General features: G+C 37.9%; 2 protein-coding genes across 2 annotated transcripts in view; one reads left to right on the forward strand and one right to left on the reverse strand.

The window, feature by feature from the left end:
• The window catches only part of LOC134855210 (probable serine/threonine-protein kinase DDB_G0282963), a 514,793-nt gene that overhangs the window by 204,055 nt on the left and 287,927 nt on the right, over positions 1-22,811 (reverse strand). The window lies entirely within an intron of this gene.
• The window catches only part of LOC134855467 (tenascin-R-like), a 26,029-nt gene continuing 9,497 nt past the window's right edge, over positions 6,280-22,811 (forward strand). Inside the window, exons 1-3 of the mRNA XM_063872000.1 lie at positions 6,280-6,436; positions 6,902-6,953; positions 10,238-10,518. Of these exons, the coding sequence (XP_063728070.1) occupies positions 10,367-10,518 (152 nt within the window). The 5' untranslated portion in view covers positions 6,280-6,436; positions 6,902-6,953; positions 10,238-10,366. The remainder of the gene's footprint in view (positions 6,437-6,901; positions 6,954-10,237; positions 10,519-22,811) is intronic.

A 22,811-nucleotide genomic window follows, 5' to 3' on the forward strand; every position in this document is an offset into this window, starting at 1 on the left:
TTGTGAGCTGTGGTTAGGAACATCACTAGCAAATGGATTTGAAAATGATTGGTCGCCTTGAAATGGCGCCGAAAGGTTGTCGTCAGAGGCAGCTGTTCTTGCATTGCCTTGAGTATTGTTGCTCATGGTTATAAGGTTGTTGTTTGGTATATCCATTGTGTTTGCAGTCGGCATGGAGGTTGCGGTTTCCTGTGGGAAAATTGAAGTAACATTTTCTTGAGCGCTGTTATTTGGAATTGTAGAAGTAGCAGGATTTGATACTTGTTTTTTCAAATATTTTTTCACTTTCATTGAAAATACTCGGATTTTCTGTTTCAACTGTACTGTCCAGTGAGAATGTTCTTCAAAATCGTGTTCAGAACCAGCCTGTAACATTTGATCGTTCAGGGTATCAAGTTTTTGTTGGAATTGAGACAATTCAGTGAACGTTTCATTGATGAGTTCAAGATCATCTTCTTCCTCGTAGATGTTGTTTTCGAGCATGTCGATCAAAGTATTGATCTCCATTTCGTGATGACGTCGAAGCGAAACCAGTTTTCGAACGCCAGTCTCTTGAACGTTTTGATTGGTATCTTGCGTTTGGGTACCATTTTGTTCCGAAGGATCGCTGTCATTGTTTTGCGTCGTTTTATTTCTACCGGATGGGGCCATACCTTGAACCAGGAGACGTAAACCAATACCTACCAACTTATACCAGTATATGAATTTACCTTTACCAACCTACCAACTTATACCGAATACCACCAATGCTCGTAAGAAGGAGCTAAATAATGGATAAAGTTTAACCAATTACCACTGTACCTTACCACTTGTACCTACCTCCAAGGGAAAATTGAGCAGTCGTTCAAAGTGTCCTCGGTATTAACAATTAACTGCGATTTTAAAGCTAGTCCAAGAACCTACCTGGTCCTACCAGCCTACCGACCCTACCTACCTACCAATTACCAGTATAAACGGCAAAAAAAACGGGGTGCAAAGTTTAGCACCAATGAGTGTTGACCTCCCAGAGGACAACTGAGGATGACGTATTTACCTACCTACCTGTCGCTATTTAGCAGACGACCGAATTGTGATTGCTGACCTCCCAGAGGACAACTAAAATTGATGTACCTGTTTACCTACCTGTCCTAATACCGTAGATTTATCCCTGTGCAATAAAATTTGCACTTATACCAGTTGACCTCCCAGAGGACAACTTGCCTTTATCGCTGTAGCGTAGTGAATGAGACGAACTAGAGTTGTTCGAAGCAGTTGATGAGCTAAACGAAGCTCGAATGTAGCCACGAACCCAGTGAGGCTCGAAGCAGCAGAGGAAATGAGCTCAGGTAAAGCTCGACAGGAAGCAGCCAAGAACCGAGAGGCTCAAAGCAGAAAATAAGGTGAGCTAAGACGAAGCTCGAATGTAGCCACGAACCCAGTGAGGCTCGAAGCAGCAGAGGAATGAGCTCAGGTAAAGCTCGACAGGAAGCAGCCAAGAACCGAGAGGCTCAAAGCAGAAAATAAGGTGAGCTAAGACGAAGCTCGAATGTAGCCACGAACCCAGTGAGGCTCGAAGCAGCAGAGGAAATGAGCTCAGGTAAAGCTCGACAGGAAGCAGCCAAGAACCGAGAGGCTCAAAGCAGAAAATAAGGTGAGCTAAGACGAAGCTCGAATGTAGCCACGAACCCAGTGAGGCTCGAAGCAGCAGAGGAAATGAGCTCAGGTAAAGCTCGACAGGAAGCAGCCAAGAACCGAGAGGCTCAAAGGAGAAAATAAGGTGAGCTAAGACGAAGCTCGAATGTAGCCACGAACCCAGTGAGGCTCGAAGCAGCAGAGGAAATGAGCTCAGGCAAAGCTCGACAGGAAGTAGCCAAGAACCGAGAGGCTCAAAGCAGAAAATAAGGTGAGCTAAGACGAAGCTCGAATGTAGCCACGAACCCAGTGAGGCTCGAAGCAGCAGAGGAAATGAGCTCAGGTAAAGCTCGACAGGAAGTAGCCAAGAACCGAGAGGCTCAAAGCAGAAAATAAGGTGAGCTAAGACGAAGCTCGAATGTAGCCACGAACCCAGTGAGGCTCGAAGCAAGCGGAATAAGTGAGCTCAGATAAAGCTCAAACAAATGTCATGTCGAAGAACAATGACGAAAATTGAGAGTCCAAAAAGAACTCGAATCAGGTAACCAAGGAGTCGGGCAATAAGAAAGCAAAAGTGTCAGAAAACACTTGAAGGAAGGAAGCAATGAAGGAAGCAAAGGGCCAAGAAAGGCTCGGAAGGAATATACAAGGCGTCAGATAAGACTCGGAAGGAATGAATGAATGAGTAGGGAAAGACTCGGAAACGAACAACAAATGGGTCGAGAAAGACTCGGAAAGGAATGAAACATTGAGTCAGGAAAGACTCGGAAAGGAACGCAAAAGGCAATAAAGACTATCAAAGTAAATCAAAAATGAGTCGGGAAAACTGAAGTTTTTTCATAAATGAGTCACAAAAGACTCGGAATAGCAAAGCAACAAAAAACGAATTGAAAGGGGAAAATTGATGAAAATAACGTAATACATTATTCAAAGTAAATGAAGCTATGAACAATTGAAACGTTTAAAGTTTACATGGGTTAGAAATCAAGAGCAATAATTGATTTTTTTTTTTAATGTAAATCAAATAAACTGCGATTAACTGTAAATAAATGAAATAATATTGTAATGGGGGAGTATTATAACAAGATATAATAAACCGCAGACGTAAAAACTGGGGAGGAAAAACAGTAACTAACCATAAATTTTTGGTTTTGGGGAATAAAAAACACAGTGTAACGAGCTAATCAAAACTTTTTCGGGGCGCCAATATAGTAATTGGGTAATTACCTGAGGAGAGTAGTACACCAATTGTTAGTAAGGGTAGTTTTAAGGGTTGAGTCAAAGGAGTTCCATGCAGTTGGGCATCAGTTGAGTAAGTACATGAAAAATAATACAATAGTAAATCAGGGATAAAACTAAGGTAAATATAATATCATAAATAGGGATATTATAATACATAGTACGGGGAATACTAAAAGGCGAACGTTAGAAAAGGGGAACTGTTAATAAGGGGGTTATTCAGAAAAGTTGATATTAATCCCGAGTTTTCGTATAAATTGAAACATTATTTTACCTGAAAGTTTGTCATTTCCTTGTAAGTCATGCTGTTTTTGAAAAGTTGAAAGAAACGAGTGAGTCAACTTGGCTGTAATGTCAAAAGTCAAGTTGAGAGAAAGGTGACCTTAATTGTTTACAATTAACACGAATGTTAATTTGAATTTTATGGGTACGCAAGAACTTAAAGAAATCAATGACAGGCTTTTTTGCCTTCAACTCTCATGTTTTTTCAATCGTATTGTTTTGAAGAAAAATAGTAAGGAGTTAGGAACTTGAAAGGCATGGGAATTTTCTCATTCATCAAAGAACAAATATAGTTCAGGATCCATAAATCCACTGTCGAATGAAGAGAAATCATTAGTTTATGTTGGAACTAAATAATTCTTGTTTTGTACTGATTTGGATAAGATGGAGCCAAGTTGTGCTTCTGCGATTAAAAATTCTGTTCTATATAACTTTTGAGAAGTAAGATTTTTCACTTGGTAATTTATTCAGGGGGAGATTGTTCACATGGGCCCTGCCGATTTTACTCTCGATTTCTATGGATATTTCAGTGAAAACAATTTATGTCGTCAGGGTAAATTTCGGATATTTGAATTAAAACAGGATAAAATATTTTTGAAAGGAAATTTAAAGAAAAAACTTCTTTAGTGATACAAAAAGTTAATAATAAATTAAAAATTAATTCACAGTGTGAAGAAAAGGGTTTCTTGGATTTTATTAAGCTGACCAACAAACCATAAAATGATCAATCATATCAATTTAGTTGCAATTTGAACGAAGTTCTTGATTACTTTCTTTTAAATCAACACAGGTGTTAAAAGAGTATTACCGAGTACTCCGATACCACGGAATAAGGTACACTAATTAGATATTCCCCCAGAATAACATATTTTTATCTGATCAAGATATGAAATGCTAATCCTTGTAATGCATTGTATCAAAACACATAAACTAAACTGTATTCAATCTGCTGGGTCGGAGACAGTGATTTATACGACACGCAAGTAGATCAGACGTTTACAGGTGACCATGAAAGTCAATCACAACTTAGGCGGACAAGAAAAACTGAAGAAAAAAAATTTAAGTTTTGAGTTGGTCACGAAATGTCAATAATAGCTCGAGTCATCAGAAATACAAGAATATTATCATTACCGAAATTTTCACAGAATGAAAAAAAAACCAAAAAAAAACGGACTAAAATTGCTTTAGTCGAAAAAGCGGAAATTTAAAAATTTGACGCTGTATAAAACTAGAAATGGTACTCAACTTGTTTTTTTTTCATCTCGAAATACAATCGGAAAGTCATTCAAAAACAGCACATAGTCCTCAACAACAGTGCAATGGTGTATTTAGATCAAGGATAGTCAGTGGTTATCTTTGTTCTAAATGTTTTTTCATGTTTCTTTTTAATTAGTGTCATTTTTATATTTAGGTTTAAATTATTGTTGTTTTTTTATCAATTGTGTGGTAAAAAGAGCTGACAAAAACCTAGACAAATTCGACAATCATAGTAAAATAAACAGAACGGTCGAAATTTTGATTTGAAAAATCATAAAAAGAACAAAAAATATCCAAAAAATTTCTCCATTTTCTTAAAACAATTTTTACACAAATTGTTTTGAAAATTTTGAGTTTTTCATTTGAAAAAAACTTCAAAAACTAAAGTTTCATGGGTTATTGTTCTATTAAAAGGCTGCTCGTTTGCCATATTTGCTCGAATTTAGGTTAAAACACCAAAAGTTTGAACCGGTTTTTCTCAACACTGGGACAATTTTTTGGAAAAGTTTAAAAATGGTTCGAAGCAGGGCTGAAAGGGTTTTAATATAATATTTTACGTCACCTTTTATGATGTTTATTTTTTATAGTTAATTTTGGTTGAAAATCAAAATAAGCCGCACGCTAAACTTGTTCACTCGAAAATAGACAAAGAATCAAAGTTTCAGACTGGTTTTTCTCGACACTAAAAACATTTGAAGGCTTTTGAATTTTGTTCGAATTTTGACTGAAAGAGCTTTAATTTGAGGTATCGCTCGAACCATTCCATTCCGATGATTATTTGTGTTACCTGATTTTGCGTGGAAGAGGAAAAAAATTAAAACAAAGAAAAAATAAAACACACACGAATACAAAGTTCATCCACATTCTCAATGGTACAATTAGATGGTCAAGAATAAAAAAATTTGGAAATTTGAACAAAAAACTTAATTGATTTGAAAATGTTATTAAACCTGGGCTACAAAACGAAATTAAAAAACGTACAAAAGAAAGCAGTTTTTTATATATTCTTAATCCCAAGACTTCAAAGTAAACAACTTCTCAAAAGCAAGAAAAGTGTTGACCGCTGGCACTTTTCTTTCCTCGTGTAATTTTTTAGGACATCCTATTTCGGCCAACTGAATGTAATTTTTTTTCACTAAAGGTGCCCAAGTTGCCATGCAAACTAATTTCGAGGGGGGATATTTTAGAGGTGGGAAAAGTTCAAAGATTGCCATATCGGCAAATTTGGGACAATTAACGCGCGATATATTTTGCACTATTAACGCGTGAGCGGATATTAGTCAGTCTTAGAAATTGTTCCACATTGGTTGAAGGAAGCTTATTTGCCATAAACGAATTTCTACAAGGAGCGAAACCGATCACTGAGTACTTTATATGGCGTTTGGGGGATGATTTTCACAAAAAATCTCAAATTTGAAAAATAATTCTTTTCATTTTATTTTATTACATTTCTTTTTCTCATGTTATTACTGCTTCATAGGTCTTGAAAAGCAGTCGGAACGTTCAGAAATTCGCGTTATAGTAAGTTAATGTTTTAGTATTTATATCAGTCCTGCTCTTATGAGCTTAACAAACACGTAACTAGTTGTTTCGGTCGATTAAATTTTTAATCGTTACTTCAAACCTTCATAAATTTGATCTTTTTGATGTTGCAAGAAACTTAAGTTCTAATCTTAACTATAAAGTCCATAAGCCCCTGTCGACATCGATATTCATAAATTTCGTATCAGTCCTGCTCTTATGAGCGTAGCAAACACGTAACTAGTTGTTTCAGTCGATTAAATTTTCAATCGTTACTCCAAACTTTCATAAGTTTGATCTTTTTGATGTTGCAAGAAACTTAAGTTCTTATCTGAACTATAAAGTCCGTAAGCCCCTGTCGACATTGAGATTCATAAATTTAAACTCAAGATTAGAAACTTACCATCTCATTTTTCAAATACTAATCTCCAAAAACAGTCAGTAAAGAAAATAGTCAACCAAAGTATTCATATTCACAAATTTTTCTCAATTTTAGGTTCAAGAGGTTGAGATCATGAGTGCAATTGTAAGTGCTTAAAAAATTCAAATGAACCTCTAATGTTTTCTTCAATTTAACCTTTCTTTTCGTGCTCCCATTTCTTATTTTTTTACCCTGTGTAAAATTCCTGAACTTCTGTTAAACTTGATTGTGTTTTCCTAATGTTCTCCTGGTATAAACTGAAAATACTTAATCATTGCCGACCCAGCCTAATCTTTGTCTGGCCTAAAGATTTTAGAGAGAAAATACCAAAAAAACTGTTTAAAAAAATCTTGTAAGAAAATCCGATGTTAGACACTTTAAAACAAAATGGCCAGAAAAATGATATGCCAGTTGCTTTCGAGTATTTTTTTGCCATAATTTAAGCTTCTTTAATAACTTAAGATCGAAAAGACTTTTTTATATATAAAGACGAGCGACCATTTGAATTGAACTTGAATCAACGATGACTATATATTGGTAGGCAAGATAAATGAAATTCGAATGTTTCAGTGGGCACTCCTAGGATGTTTCACCATGGCGTTGGCTGGCCTAGAAGCAGCAGGTAAAAATTAATTTTTCTTCGTCAGAAAAAAAGCCATAAGCTTTTTTGCAAGTTTCCGTGTTTTGTTCATGTTACTTAAAATCAAGCGTATTTTGAACATCTCAGTCTGTGTTCATTCTTCCATTCTTACATGAATTACGCATCGTTTGAAATGCAAATTTTGCATGTTTTTTCTCAAATTTTGCAAGACCGGACAATTCGCAAGTCCGCATAATTGCGTAGACGTTTTGCTGGTATCCTTAAAAAGAATCTTTTGCACAAAGTTTAAAATTACATTTTTTGCCCAATTTTCTATACTCTCATAAACAAAACTGAGTTAAGCAGTAAAGGTGAGTAGTAAAAAAGCTTGACAGATTTAAAAATTGAAGGAGTTGTTTCAAAAATTTAGCAACAGCTACTTTTTTTGTTCATGATTTGTAAAACCATCAGTTTGAATTTCTCCTCTATAGACTTTGAGATGGTGCAATTTCATCATGTCTATCTTGTCGTTATTTAAACAAATTCATGCTGTCTACCTGAGAATTGTTGTTAATTATCTGCAAGGACCGGCAGGGGAGGCTCTAGGATTTTCTTCTCTACCTTTTTTTAGGTCGACCAAATTGATTTTCCGAACTCTCCAAAAGCACTAAAGAGACGCTGTCAAAAACAGGTAAGAAAAGCCGTTTTTGGGCACTTTTTGGAAAATGTTGAGAAAAAAAACGCGTTTTTTTTTGGCGCGCGCTCCCCCTCAAAGTTAGCATATATTGGCGCCAAAGGCGCCTTTAGAAAAAATTTAGTGTCGGTCGGCCAAAAATGGATTTCTCAAAAAAATCCAAAGGTGGGCCCTTTGGGTCGGCAGGGGGTCGAATCCCTGAAGAAGTGGGGGGGGGGGGGGGTGGGGCTATGTAAGCCCTCCTCGCCTTCCCCCTAAATCCGCCACTGAGGACCGGAAAAAACGGTCATTTTTTAATCGAATTTGGCGCCTATAAAGGTGAAAAACTTAGCAAAAAGTCACAAAAAATGGTGAACTGAACAAAACTCAGAAACAACAGTTTCTGCTTAGTTTGAAAATGAAAGTTTGCAGAGTTTGAATCCTTAACTTTCCCAAAGCTAAAAGACGTTTCCTTTCCACTGACATGGGAGCAGTGAACAAAAAGCAGCCTTTGCTCGTAAACGTTGTTTTTTGTCGGAGTTTTTCACAAGCCTTTCTTTGAACGTGTTTTCGGCTTCTCACCCTTCTGCTTCCTCGTAGTCTTCGAAAAAAACTATCTGCTAGTGTCATAAGATGCACCTGCCTTTTTACGTGATTTTTGATGGCTTTTTGAAGCAAAAAAGCAGTGAAATCTCCATCAGGGTACCGGGTTTTTGGAAGGAATTTTGACTTCTTTCACAATAGTTCCATCAGTTTCTAGGTTTTGAACCCATTCATAAATGTTCTCCCAGTTCTTGGCGAGAAAAAAATACCAGATCTCACCCAAGTAGCAAAACAGTCCTTAGCCACATCCGTATTCAATCGAACGTGTTCTAAAGACAAAAGCATTGCGTGGCGAACGCAAGTATCATGGAGTAAAATTGGAAAAAAAGGTTTCAAAATTTTTCCAGCTTTCAGACAATACGCTGCATCGTGTGATAGAAACATTTTGTGCACCCTTTTCTGCATCAAATTGTTCCAAATTTTTTACAAAAGAAGAAAAGGTTTAGCTGGCGAGTCAACTGCTCCACCAGAAAGTGCAACCACGTGTTCGTATTTTCTGATTTTGGTTTAATCGAAAATAATGTACAGTTTCTTGAACTGCCAAGTCGAAATCATGCTGGTTTTTTCTTGAGGAACAACAACGTCTACACTTTTTTCAGTTCAAAAATTTTCAGATGGTAAAGCATAACACAACTCGCCTTCCAAAATTCTTCTAATGCCTTGGTGATCCACTTTGAAAAAGCCTTCGCTCATTTCTGGGAATGTGTCTTGTTTCGAAAACTGACAATCGTCTGCGTTTCGCTCATTGCAAACAATCGTTTTTGACATGTTTTTTAGTTTCTACATATTGGTTGAAATCAGATACGTTGCAAAAAAAAAGTAAAACCATTCACGACCTTTAAGTGTTTGCTTTCACTGCAATGCTTTTGTAGCTTGTTTTTAGGCAGCATCAGAAACCAAAAGCACAATCGCAAGCAGAACAGCATCATTTGGCGGAAAACAAATACTTTGTTTTCAGTTAAATAGGCCGTTTCACTTGTAACCTCATTAGGGTTAAAAAACAAGTTTAGGTTGAAACCTATTATTTCGGTCCATTATTATCTACTAGAAAAACCAGCTTAAATATTAAAATTGAGGAAATAGTTAAACTGCAGACATGAACAGGCTTTTAAAAAAAGTGAGCTGAACTTATTATTATATAATTGTTTCGAGCCAATAAATCAAGAATTTTACATTCATTTTTTATCATGAAGACTTTGAAGAAATTGAAAAAATTGAACTGATTGGTTGAAATGGAGGAAGATTGCTATTTCTCTAATTTACTAGCTTTTTAACTAGCTTTTTTCGACGGTAGTTTTTTATATCATTCAAAAGTTATTGTTATCTTGAGCTTAAAATTGAAAAAAATATTTCACCTGTGATCAATTTTCGTAAAGTTATGGGGGGTTAAGTATTGCCATTGTGGCCCAGTTGAGACAACTATTTCGCGCTATTAACACGGAAGCGGAGATTTATTGTTCTGATTTTCGAAGAAAACGGAATGTTTATGCTCGATGTGGTTTTTATTATTCAATCAAGTTTTGCCAATCGAAATAGCTGTTTTCACGAACATTTTTATACCCCAGTAAAGATATTGACTTTCTGAAAACAAAATTTACTTTTCGGTCATTTTTGTAAAGTTCTGGCGGTTTGAAAATTGCCAAATTGGCCATGTTCTGGACTAAAATATGCGCACTTTGAAGAGTTTATTTATAATGCGCATATTTATGCATAGCTTTATTTATAATTATTTTAAAGTTTTTTTTATTATAATAGACATTGTACACTAGGTGGTAATTTCATCTTAAATCGCTGGATTGCTTTTGATTATTTTTCTCACAGCATTTATAATGTATTTCAAAAGCCAAATTTTTTGGCGGAAGAAGTGTAAAGTTTGAGCTTTTGAATATCATTTAATCAGGTAAAATTTATTTTAGCAGCATGTATAGTCAATTGAAAATGAATTAAGTGACTATATTATGCATTATAATTCTCATATTTAGGACATGCACTATACTTTAAAATTACCACCTACTATAACATATCACAAACATCTTTTTGTTGATTTTAGGTGAAAAACCCAAGAATCGAACACTGAAAATCTGCGACAGATTGTAACAACGGACAATGTTTGTTTGAGTTGGAAAAAGGCACCTTCTGCGATTGTCTTGTTGGCTGGACAGGAAAACATTGCAATCAGATGAGCTGTGAGGCACCAGGAGAATGTGTTCACGGTGATTGTGAGGATGGGCGGATCTGTTCATGTCATATGGGCTGGACAGGGCGCTTTTGCGATAAATCTCGCGGTTGTGACATGGAAAGTTGCATCAATGGAGATTGTCTGATTGACAGGCAAGAATTTTTATTATTTCTGATTAACTTAGAGCTGTTCCTCAACACAAGAACTTTTTGAAGTAGAAATTGGCGAAGCATTTTTTATAAACGTAATTAGATATCTCGCAAGAATTCTCTCCGTGTAAAAAGGTAAAACACTTTTGAGCACGCACTTTCAAATTTCTGACAATCATCAAAATTGATTACTCAGCAGTTCTAAACTAGATGCGCGGAAAAATAAAACGAGTGGAATCGGTTTTTAACAATTGAAATTAAAGAACTAGTATTTTTGAATTTAACCACAAAAAGTTATTTTGGCAAATATTAAGTTCACAAAGCAGAAGTTTTAACAAGAACAATGGTTTCTGAAAACTGCCTGCACTAATACAGTGCTTATTTAAAATAACCGGACAAACGCGTTAAACTCGAAATTTAAAACGCGTTTCTCTCAAATTGGGTTGAGTTCAGGCGAAAACGTATGAAGACGAAACTTGCTTAAAATTTTAGCAAAGTTAAAATGGTGCAATTGTTTTGCAAAACTCGGGCCCTAAATTGTACCCCAAAAATGTGTCATTTTGGTTTTTCTTTGTTAATCAAAAATTACGCCAAAAACACCCAGTCGATCACAGGCATAATTTTATCAAAGGGTTAAATCTCCAAAACAGTTAATTTATTTTTGTTTGATAGACCAAAAAGGTCATTTTCTTATGAAAATTACCAACTTTTTATTGAAAAACAACTTTTAAGCGGTTTGCAATTTTTTTTGGAGAATATATCCTTCTTAAAGTTTGTTGAACTACGTAAGGGGCTCACTTCGATATAAGTATGTCTGTGATCGACTGGGTATTTTTGGCGTTATTTTTGATTAACTAAGAAAAGCCAAAATGACCCCTTTTTGAGATAAAAATTTTGGACGGAATTTCGCAAAACAGATTACACTATTTTAGTTATGCTAAATTTTTAGGCAATTTTGTCTTCATAAGTTTTCACCTTAACTCAACCTAATTTGAGAAAACCCGTTTTAAACTTCAAGTTTAGCTCAATTTGTCCGGTTAAATTAAATCAGGACTGTAGTTAAATAAATTATTTAAACTTGTTAAATTTTAACAAAACGATTTGATTGTAACAGCATATTGAAATATGCTGTTACAAGCAAATCAGGCTCCCCAAATGCTATAAAAGTTTTTACCAGTTTTTACTAGTTTTATAATTTTTTCCTATAAGCTTCTGAAAACAATTTTGCCTGAACTCAAGCAACAAGCACTACGCTTTCAAACCAGTTTTTACCAGCTTTTACTAGTTATATAGTTTTTTCCTATAAGCTTCTGAAAACAAGTTTGCCTGAACTCAAGTAACAAGCACTACGAGTTCAAACTGTGCAATGGGTAGGCGGACAATTTTTTTGTCTACATGGTCCTATATTCTAGAGAGAAGGCTATAAACATGTTAAATTTGTGTCGGAACGTTCATGTTATACCCTCAACCGTAGGTGGGGTATAATCTATATAATCTATGTAGTCAAAGTCTATGCTGATCGCTAGATGAGATGAGAAGTAGGAAGATTGAGAGAACAACTTAAATTCAATTGATAAAGTTAAGTCTCATTCGAATCTGACCTCGAAATCGTAAGAGCGACAGAGACTCATAAATAACTATTGAATATGGTGTTAGGTTTAATAGGTACTTAATTTAGATCAGACATCTATATGATTACGTTTACATGATGTTACATAAGTAGGTATGGTTAACGTTTAGATGTTTTAGTTATACAGAGTTCTAATGGATATCCAGTGTATCCGTACGGATAACATTCCCCCTTCTTTTTTCTATATGATGAGCACATCATATGTTCTCCTGTTTTTCGGTAGCGTCCTCGTTTGGTGGAATGGAAGTTTGGGGGGCGTTCGTTGCCGATGATGTCTGTGGTATTTGTTGGGTGGCCGGTTTTCGCCTCCTTTGTGAGTTTAATGAGACACTTAGGCGATCTTGTCTCTTACATTCTCTTTGGAATGTCATAGAGTTTTTTGTTGGCAAGATGGATTTGAGGATCTTCATTGCGTCATTAAAACTGTCACTGAATGATTTGTCTGGTGAGCATGAACTTCCAGTTGGTCTATCGATCAGGTAACGTGAACTAACTGCTCTTTGGATCGGGCTTTGTGGTGAACCGCGTTGTGCTGAAGTATTTAACTTCGAAACTAATTTGTCACTCGGGTTACTCTGTGGTGAAGTTGAGTGTGTGGTCGTTTTTGTCGGTGTGTACAGTGTATCATCTGGATCGGATGTGTCGCCAATGGAAGTGATTTGGCCACCTGTCCCTTCAATGGTTTCCTGAACCCTTAACTGTTTTGGCGTTTTGTCAGTTGAGTTGATTTCGATACATTCGATATCGGTTGACTATTCGTGCGTCGTGCCTGCTGCTTGACCAATTGGTTCCGCATTCTGATCTTGCTGGCGTTGTACTGTTATGTGACACACCGCGCTGTCCGCAGTAGTATCGTTGGCGATCGTGTTAATCGCAATTGGATTTCCGAATTTGTTTGCAAGCGCGCTTGTTTTGGTCCTTGTGGATCTACGGCTTGGTATTATTTCCTGTAGCGGTGTGTTTTTCCGGTCTATCTTTTTGGCTGGGGGCATGTGTAGCGATTGCGTAATATCTTGATTAATAGAATCGTCCGATGATATTGAAATAGACGTGTCACACTCAAATTCTATGTGTTTGTTATCTCTGCGTGCTTTCTCTGCGCTGCCCTTTCCTTTTCGACTGGGAGACTTCAGGTTTTTCGTAGCCGTTGGTGGGTTTCTTAAAGGTTGACTTTTTGATGTTGTCGGTGTCGTTTTATGGATACGTTGTTGTCCTAGCGTCCTTCGGTTTGTAATTTGCCGGATGAGTTCCTCGATGTTCTTTGGTGGCTTTCGTTTGGGGTTCGTAGGTGTTGATGATTTTCCCGCCGGATTCTCTGGTCCCTTGGGTGTTTGCTTTTGGATCTTTGAGCCAGTTGGTTTTGTTTGTTTAACTTCTTTGTCTGAAATACGGGGTTTAGATCTTGGTAAATGTTTGTATGCTACAAAATCTTGTAGCTGCGCCGGTCCACATTTACCGTAAACTCGAGGATCTGGTACAAAAGCTAGACCGTCGTGTCTTATTACCCTCGGTTTTTTTCCATCTTCCCGGACCCACGCAGTATGCGGGGAGTAATTAATGATTGATCCGTTTTCGATTATTTTGAATTGTGCCCCGAATACACCAGGATTTTTTGTTTTACGTGCTATGGTACCCAATTTTCGTGCCACTTGTTCTATACGTTTTCCTAATTTTGGGTCTCTGGTGTCCTGGGGTGCTTTAAAGCGATCTTTTAGGAAAACCAAGGTGGCTCTTTCTATCCTTTGTTTTTCTTGTTGTGTAAGCTAACGAATTGGTTTTCTTGTTCTAATGTTCGCTATATCATGTTGCGGGTTATCGGCGAGAAAAGACCGTTTCACTTTTTGTAAGTCATAGGGTATATTATTAAGTGGAAGATGAGCAACTATTGGGAGTTTTTTCAGCAGAGCCTGATCGAACTCCTCGTCCTCGTCAGTATCCGAAAGTGTCACCTGCTTCTTTTTCATTGTTTCTATCTGGCTAGTTGATGCTCGTCCCGTTATCTTACTTGGAACCGCTTGTGTTGATGGTCCCGCTGGTTCAAAGGATGGTTCGGGAAGGTAGTTACTTTTGTATGCCACACTCAGTTCGTCCTCACTACTGATGTCCCTGTTCCAAATTGCTTCGGGCGTGAGGGCAGACTTTGTGAGTATCTTGTCATCTAAACACGAAAGATTTGTGTTTTCCCGAGAGATTTTGGGTGTTGTGCAGATATTAGTTAATGGGGTGTTTGGTTTACGCCAGTAGTGTACTTCAAACGGGGTAATTTTTGTTGTTGTGTGTGGGGTAATACACAGTGTCTTGATTAGTTCTGCCACATCTGACGCTATTTTGTAGGGCGAGATATTTTTATCGATTTTCATAATAGAGAGACGAGTTTTCAAAATTCTGATTAGTCTTTCTACCATGCCCATTGAGCGATGATCGTCCACTGGAGCAAATATCAGTTTAATGTTTTTGCTTTTGCAATAGATCATAAATTTTTAGCCCCAAACCCTTGAGCTTGGTCACACCGGATATTTCTTGGCACACCGTCATTTACAAAATTCGTTTGCATAAATTTGATGATTGTATCTGCCTTGTAATTTGCTACCACTTTTGCTGATGGGAATCTTGAGAATTTATCTACCCCAACTAGGATGTACACGTCTTTTTTGTTTTCATCCGGTAACGGTCCGGCGAAATCCAATTGGATTTCCTCATTCGGTTCGACCACGGTGTCTATGCTAGTGAAGTGTTTCTTACCCGATATTACTCGAAGATTCTTACCTTTGGCGCGGCCTTCCTTGCAATTTTGAGCTGCTGTAACTGTATCTCTATGGAGATATGGATACCATATGCGCTTGGCAGCTTCCAGCATGTCGCCTTGTCCCGGATGAGTTAGGTGGATCGAGTTTAGAAAGATTTGCCTTAACTGCTTTTGAATTACTAGTCTGTCATCATAGAGTAAGACGTTGTTACGGACAGACAATCGGTCGCGCACGTTGTAAAAATGTGGTCCGTAGCACGCCTTGATCTGAACCCACTTTTGTTGGCGTACCATATTGATCAGGGGTTGAAAATTGCGATCACGTTTTGTGGCCGCCGCGATAAAATCCACGTCGAGTGCTTTTTGGAGATTTTTCCGAACTAGCGGTACATCTTCCTCCTCCATAGAGATGGCTTGACATTCTGCCGGTTGGTCTGGGGGGTCTGTTTGACACAACTGGTCTGACTTTTTATTAAAAGTGAAACTATCCTCCGACGGGATCACTTGGTGCCTTACATCGCTGAATGAGAGAGTTGATTGGCTTGGTTCCTCCGGAATTTCTGTGAACGATGCAAAATTGCTAGGCGGAATTGTTACCGTCGTTTGTTGTCCGCTATGACAATTTCTTAGAATTCTTTTGAACGGGTGTAGTGCCATTCCTGTTTGTAGTTGTCGATTCATCTTGGTGTCAAGTGAAGCGCTGGGTTGTCTGGCCAAGTAAGGTTGGTTAGACTGATGACTATAGAAGGATTTTTTTTTGTATTTTGTTTACTGTGGATTGGTTCAAAATGTTTGAGTTTGATAGAGAGTGACTGTTTTCTAGAGGTTGACTATTAACAGTGAATTTTGTTGCTTTTGGCTGCGAATTTGAACGAGGAAAGTTTTCGCTCCGGTCAGGCTGTAACGTGCGTTGAACTCCGTTTGGGTTTTGGATCATTTCAATGTTAGCTATGGTGCTGTCTTCAAATTCAAGTCAAGAAAAGAATTTATCAATAAGTGCCACTACGAAATGTTCGTCCCAATACGCGGGGGGTTGTGGTTTCCCCACCGGATGGCGCGAAGTATAATCGATTAAACCCATTTTGCTGCCGGAAAGGTGTTTTATGTCAAAATCAAATGGGAGGAGACGGTCAATCCATCTAGTTAGGCGACTTTGATATGTTTTATTGTTCTTATTGCTATTTAGAGCACTAACCAAAGCTTGGTGGTTATTAATTAATGTAAAACGGCGGCCATACAGATAATATTTAAAATGATCAATGGCCCATACTGCAGCTAATGTTCCAACTCATTTACTGAATATTTACTTTCGCACGCGTTGAGAAATCTGGAAGCATATGCCACCGTAACCCATCCATCTGGAATTTCTTGTTCAAGTGCTGCTCGGATACCATCGCGGCTTGCGTTGCAAACTATTCTTGTCTCACGATTATTTACGAAATGTAGATTTTCTGTGATATTTTGCACCGCTGTAAGAATGGTTTTAAATGCCCCTTCAAGTTTATGTTCCCAATCGTAGTGGAATTCGGAAGAAGATGATTAGAGTGGTCTCAATGGTGTACACAATTGTGCAAAGTTGGTATAATTTTATTCAGATGGTGGACCGATCACATAAAACTTTTGAGTTGTTTGAAAGTTTTAGGGTGTTGGAGTTTTGTAATTGAATCGGTTTTCTTGTGCATTGGTATGGTTCCGTATTCATTTATGACAAACTCCAGCCATTCTACTTCTTTAAAGCCGAATTTACATTTATTTAACGAAATAGCCATATTTTCTTGATCTAACTTGTCTAAGACTTTTTTCAATTTATCGATGTGTTGTTCTTTAGTTCCGTGGGATATAATCAATATGTCGTCAAGAAAATCGAAGGTATCCTTTTCGTTATTTAACATTAGATCAATGGCCTTCTGGAATTCTGCGGGCAAATCCGTGAGCCCGTAGAATCCAGTCTGGAATTGATAGGTGGCTGTTGCTTGCCGGCCAGTTATACTAAAGTTACACTTTAGTTTTATCATCCAATTTCAGTTGACTGTAGGAATTGCAAAGGTCAATGGTAGAAAAGTATGTTGTCCCTGGTTTACCATTACCTTCTTGAGCTGAGTGGGCTACATTATCCAAGAGTAAGTCGATGTTTGGCATTTGATACTTGTTTTTATGTATCGCTTTGTTAATTTGTTTTGATCCATTGCTATTTATATTGAATGATCTTTCCTTACTGTTATTACGATTGGGCTAATGAATGGCTTGTCGCTACAGCTATCTAGTTTCACAATATGACCGTGGTCAATCAACGATTTGAGTTCTTGTTCGACCTTTTTCTGAATGTGAATCGGAATTCTGCGCCCTTTTTGTTGTAGCGCCTTGAATCCGTGTAGAAACTTTGTATGAACCTTGTGGTTTTTTGAGCGTCCGATGCGTGTGCACAACCCCGGGTATGATGATTTGACCCAAATTGTAATGACTGTGTCTGATTGAGTCAGTTATATAATTGATTGACTTACCAGTTGGTTTTTCTTGGTGAAGATGGATGCCTAGTTGCAGTAGGAGGTTTCTTCCCAGAACATTCGCCCGTTTATCGTCAACCACAACGAATGGCGCGGTGTTGATTGTCCACCCTCCTGACTCTATAGGGGCAATCAGCCTGCCGAAAGCCGGAATTTCGTAACAATTGTAGCAGACCATTCTATTAGCCTCGTCGTCTTGATTGATTTGAATGCGTCTGGCCCTTGACACTGTATTTTGTAGTGTAACCGCTGTTTTTTTGTTTACAAATGACGTTGGATACCCTGTATCTGCAATGAAGGTAATATGATTATTCCCTATCTTAACTCGAATGAGATGTCCTATTAAGTCGTCCGTCGTTAGTTTTTCTGCCGTTTCTTCTTGAAAATTTACAGCATTTACGTTGTTGTCATCTGGGTGGATGAGTTCGCATCCCAGAACGATATCCTCTGCCTGGAGATAATCAACGTACGCCGCTATATCTGTGTTCTGCATATTTAATTCGGGATCTGTTTCTTCACTGATTGCATTAACGTTTGAGGAGTTACAGAGTATTGCGTAGTGTCCTCTTTTTGCGCATTTATTGCAGATTTTGTCTTTTGCCGGACATTGTTGGAGGTGACCAGGTCCGAACAGATTACCGCACTTAAAACAAGATTGTTTCCTGTCTTTGTCTTGTCGTTGCGAATTTCCCCGCTGTGGTTGTCCTCGACCCCTGTTGTTCCCTTGTCTATTATTGCGGTACGAGTCCCCTCCTCGTCTTTGAATGAACCCAACTGGTTCGGACTTTATGCCCGTTTGCTGAGAAGAAATTGCTGATGATCCTTGCTTGCGTATTTGCAGTTGGTTTTCCAAACTTTTCTCCCTGCGTATTGCATATTCAAATGCTTGGTCGGGGGTTTTCGTCTCGGCCAGTAGGTCTTTTTGTACCTCATCATTTGTCATATTTGCTGTGATTAAACCTCGAATAATTTCAGTCTCCAACGTATTATCATTGCAATTAGGACATTTGAAGTTTCCCTTAATGACCAATTCCGTGAGGCCACAGTGGAACTGCTCAAGCGTTTCCGTCTTGTTTTGCTTTCTTGTGAACGCCTCGTATCTGTCAAATGTAACGTTGCGGTCTTTAATAAAGAGGTGCTCTAGTCTATTCCAGAAAGCCCTCGTTGATGTCTCTTGTATTTTTAGATCTGGGTAATGTTGGCTGAGACGTCTTTGTCCCTCGTTTCCAAGACTGAGGTAAATAAAGCTTCTGAGTTTTATGTCGGCTTCCTCCCATGGTATTCCGTCCACGGTGGGTCCCAAGTTATCCAATTGGGCACATTGATTATCCCATTGGATCCTTTTCTTTTGGTTGCGTATGTGTCTGTCCCTAGTTTGTGATTGAGTTTCCCCCTCTATAGGGAGCTCATAACCAGGTTCTTGCGGTTTTCGCACTGCGGGTGGATCTCGTAATAGCTTTTGTAAATTCATTCCGTCTTTTGCGACGATTCCTAAGTAGTGCTGTTGGTTCCATTTCTCCCACTCGGTTGGAGGTTCCGCCGAGGCTTTCTGCCAAAATGGGGCGATACCTAGGGGGGTTTTTTGTTGTGAGTGCTGGCTGCGCCATGTTATACCCTCAACCGTAGGTGGGGTATAATCTATATAATCTATGTAATCAAAGTCTATGCTGATCACTAACTGAGAATAGGGAAATAGGAAGATTGAGAGAACAACTTAAATTCAATTGATAAAGTTAAGTCTCATTCGAATCTGACCTCGAAATCGTAAGAGCGACAGAGACTCATAAATAACTATTGAATATGGTGTTAGGTTTAATACGTACTTAATTTAGATCATACATCTATACGATTACGTTTACATAATGTTACATAAGTAGGTGTGGTTAACGTTTAGACTATAAACGATCTATGTGTTTTAGTTATGCAGAGTTCTAATGGATATCCAGTATATCCGTACGGATAACAGTTCAAAAGAAAAGAAAGAACAAAAAAATAACAAAGGGAGCGTCCTTGTTGCGGAATCCGCTTAAATTTCCCAAAAAGCACAGTTTGACCTCGTAATGTGCTGTCAGTTTCTTGAAATCTCATATAACCAAGTATAAAGTAGTGTTTTTGACTTTTTTCCAGCAAAATTGGGTACATTGAATGCTTTTTTGCTAAATGTTGAGTTTGAAATTAGTAATTCCGGAATTAATTTATTTGATTGAAATTCAGCATTGAAGACGACAGGGCTAATAAAAAGTTTGTTTATCTTGAAAGAGTTGAACTTCCCCCATTCTATATATTCCTGCGAATCGCAGAGGACTTCTTAGTAAGCTTCAACAGGCTTGTCGAAGGATAGTCCAATTGTAATATTTTGCTCATTCCACACTGAGTTATTCTGTAGGGCGAGGGCGAGGGCGAAGCCATTTTTGAGTCGAGAAATTGCACGTGGTCCCACTAGTGCAGCCGAAATTGGCCAGCTTGTAGTAAAATTGAAGCTCAAAGTCATGTGAGATTTTTTTTGATGGCCACTCGTACTCCCTTGCCCAAGTTGATTGATCGAATTCTGTTAACAGAAAGCCATTGGCTTAAGTTCATTTAAACGTACTGCCAGTTTTGTGAAGTATTGGGTAAAATATCAGCATATTATGCCACCATGTTGCAGTATTGCTATACAACCAACCAGGGGCGGATCTAGGATTTTCTCGAGGAGGGGGCGGATTTTCAAAAAATTTTCAAAAATTTTGACGACCTTTTTTTTTTTTTAGGTCGATCAGATTGATTTTCCGAGCTCTCCCAAAGCAGCAAAAAGACCCTATTTTGGCCAAATTTTCTGCGCCGCAGGCAATTTTCTGAAAAAAACAAGTCAAAAAAGCCGTTTTTGGGCAGTTTTTAGAAAATTTTGACAAAAAAAAAATGCGTTTTTTTGGCGCGCGCTCCCCCTCAAAACTAGTATATATTGGCGCCAAAGGCGCCTTTAGAAAAATTTTAGGGTCGGTCGGCCAAAAATGGATTTCTTAAAAAGTACCAAAGGGGGGACCCTTTGGGTTGGCAGGGGTTCGAATCCCCCTAAATCCGCTCCTGCAACCAACAAGTGATATACCTGTTTAGACGTCGCAATTATATACCGAGCAAAAACGATTTAGCTATTACTGATTTGGTTATCATTGTTTTTAATATCAGAGCTCAATCATTCAGCTTATCTTTTAACTTCGTTTTGATCCTAATTTTACCATTTAGTTTAGTTTCGTTAGATTAGCTTGGTTAAAATAACCTGTATCTTGTTCAGTGTTTCTTAGTTGTCTAACTAGGAGAATACAGGGAACTTTTTAGATGTCCCAGTCAAACGTTTCGAACCTACGAGGACTGGAAATTTTTTGGAACCACTCAACTATTGAAATGCCCCATGACTAGAGAAATGGCAGAGAAATTCAATCTCACAGTCATAGCAAAATATTTCGTAGATATAGACGAAATTATTAGCCCACCAGAACGCTAACCTATACACATTTCGATCACCGAACAACCCATAGAGAACGAAGATGCCACTCAGCGAAAAAATATTGGATTCGAGATACACTGCTATGTAACATCACCGAGAAAAAAAAGACGAAGACAAGAAGACATCAACAAATCTAGCTTCAGATAAAAAGGGTCGAAAACTTTTTGCTCATAAAGACCCAGGAAGGAAATTCTCGACATCACTTTTGGAAATTTTTAGCAGCTGCTTAAAAAAATCATCGCGACGGGATCAAATCCTTCATACGAGCTTTTCCAGCTTTTAAGTAGACGTCAGAAAGACAACGAATGTCTGGAAAAACTACATGAGATTCTAACGGAACTAGCAAAAAACTGTAGGTTGGGAGAACTAGAGGCAGAGATAGCGGGGGACATTTTCCTTACAATTACGAGCAACGTAGTTTTAAAAAAAGTCTTTATCGAATACTTTAACCCTGAAAACTTGCTAACCTACATACTCGTCCACGACACGAAATTGGAGTCAGGATTGATCAATAGTACAACAAAACTCCAGAAAAAAAACATGATTCCGAAACAAAACACAAATATTGAAAACGAACCGATTCTTAGCAAATCAGAAACCCAAAAGCGCCAAAATTCATTCAAAAAAGGCCATCTCTTGGTATGTCTAGCTAGAGAGAAGTCACACAACAAATGTGGACGGAAGGAACACTTTGCAAAACAGTGCAGGAGCAAAGGAAGAACACAGTTACATACTTACATCGTCGACCAAGCAAATAAAAAGACGAAAAAAGACAATTCCCCACAAGGACACTAACACAGATCCTGAATTCCTTGTTAATCTAGACGACTCCATAATAAAGGTGATCGACGAGGAGTACGAAGATAACAAGGTACGTGACAGGATAGAAGATGGCGTTAGATCAGTTGTCTCCAAAGAAGGGCAAGAGAAGATAAAAACCTTGAAGGTAGTCTTCAGCGACAATAATCCATTTGAGAAGGGAATTCATATTGACTCAGCCAGCCTGGTATCATTCTCGTAAAAGTATCTTTCAAAAAAATTAGAACCAGACATCTTTTTTTGATAGATCAACGTAGAGCAAACTAAAAAAACGAGCACACCAAAGAATTCGTAATATTATAAAAGTGACAGAAAGAGAACTCGTGAAAGCTCAATCAAAAAAGACGGGAGGCAAGAGGAAAATTCAATCGACTCGTGAAAAGACGGGAAGCAACCAACTAGAGATTTTCCTAACCGAGAAAGCAGTGAGAAACCTAATGGCTAGCAACAATCTACCTAAGCTGGGTATCAAGGTGTAGCAATTTAATAGGACGTAACAGCCAACTCAAAATCAAAAGAGCTACTGAACAAAACGAGAATCAACTCGAATCTCATGAACCCATCAGTCCAATTGTCGAGTACACCCAACAAAATGACTTTATAATTTTTAGTTTTAAAGAGTTTGCAGGCATTACTACTAGATCAGAATTATTTAAAACTTTGAAAAGAAACACTTACTTTAATGGGCCACCAAGATTCAATCAGGTCAACAAAAAACGAAGAATTCCCATCCATCTAATTTTAAAAAAATATATGCATCGAACAACTTTATTAAGACACGCGTAAAGAAAACCGATCGAATTGGTCGGAAGATTCGTTCAACGATCTCATCGATCCTGAAGTAGTAATTGTTAAACGAGATGGCTCGGTCAAAGTAGCCTTTATTTCGAAAACTATAAGTGAACAAATCTAAAAAAATTATTACCAAATGCCTAAATATTCTAAGTAATGGACAAAGTAGCTCTCATAATCAGCGGAAGTACAGCAAGCTATGAATGGTTCTCATCAATTGATCTTTAATACGCCTACAACCAATTCCCACTATCTTCTAAAGCAAGTAACCGATGTAATTTTAGTATGGTGGGTGGAGACATAACGGGATCATACCGTTTT

Source organism: Symsagittifera roscoffensis, chromosome 10 (assembly GCF_963678635.1).
Source record: "Symsagittifera roscoffensis chromosome 10, txSymRosc1.1, whole genome shotgun sequence".
Classification (NCBI taxonomy): Eukaryota; Metazoa; Xenacoelomorpha; order Acoela; family Convolutidae; genus Symsagittifera; species Symsagittifera roscoffensis.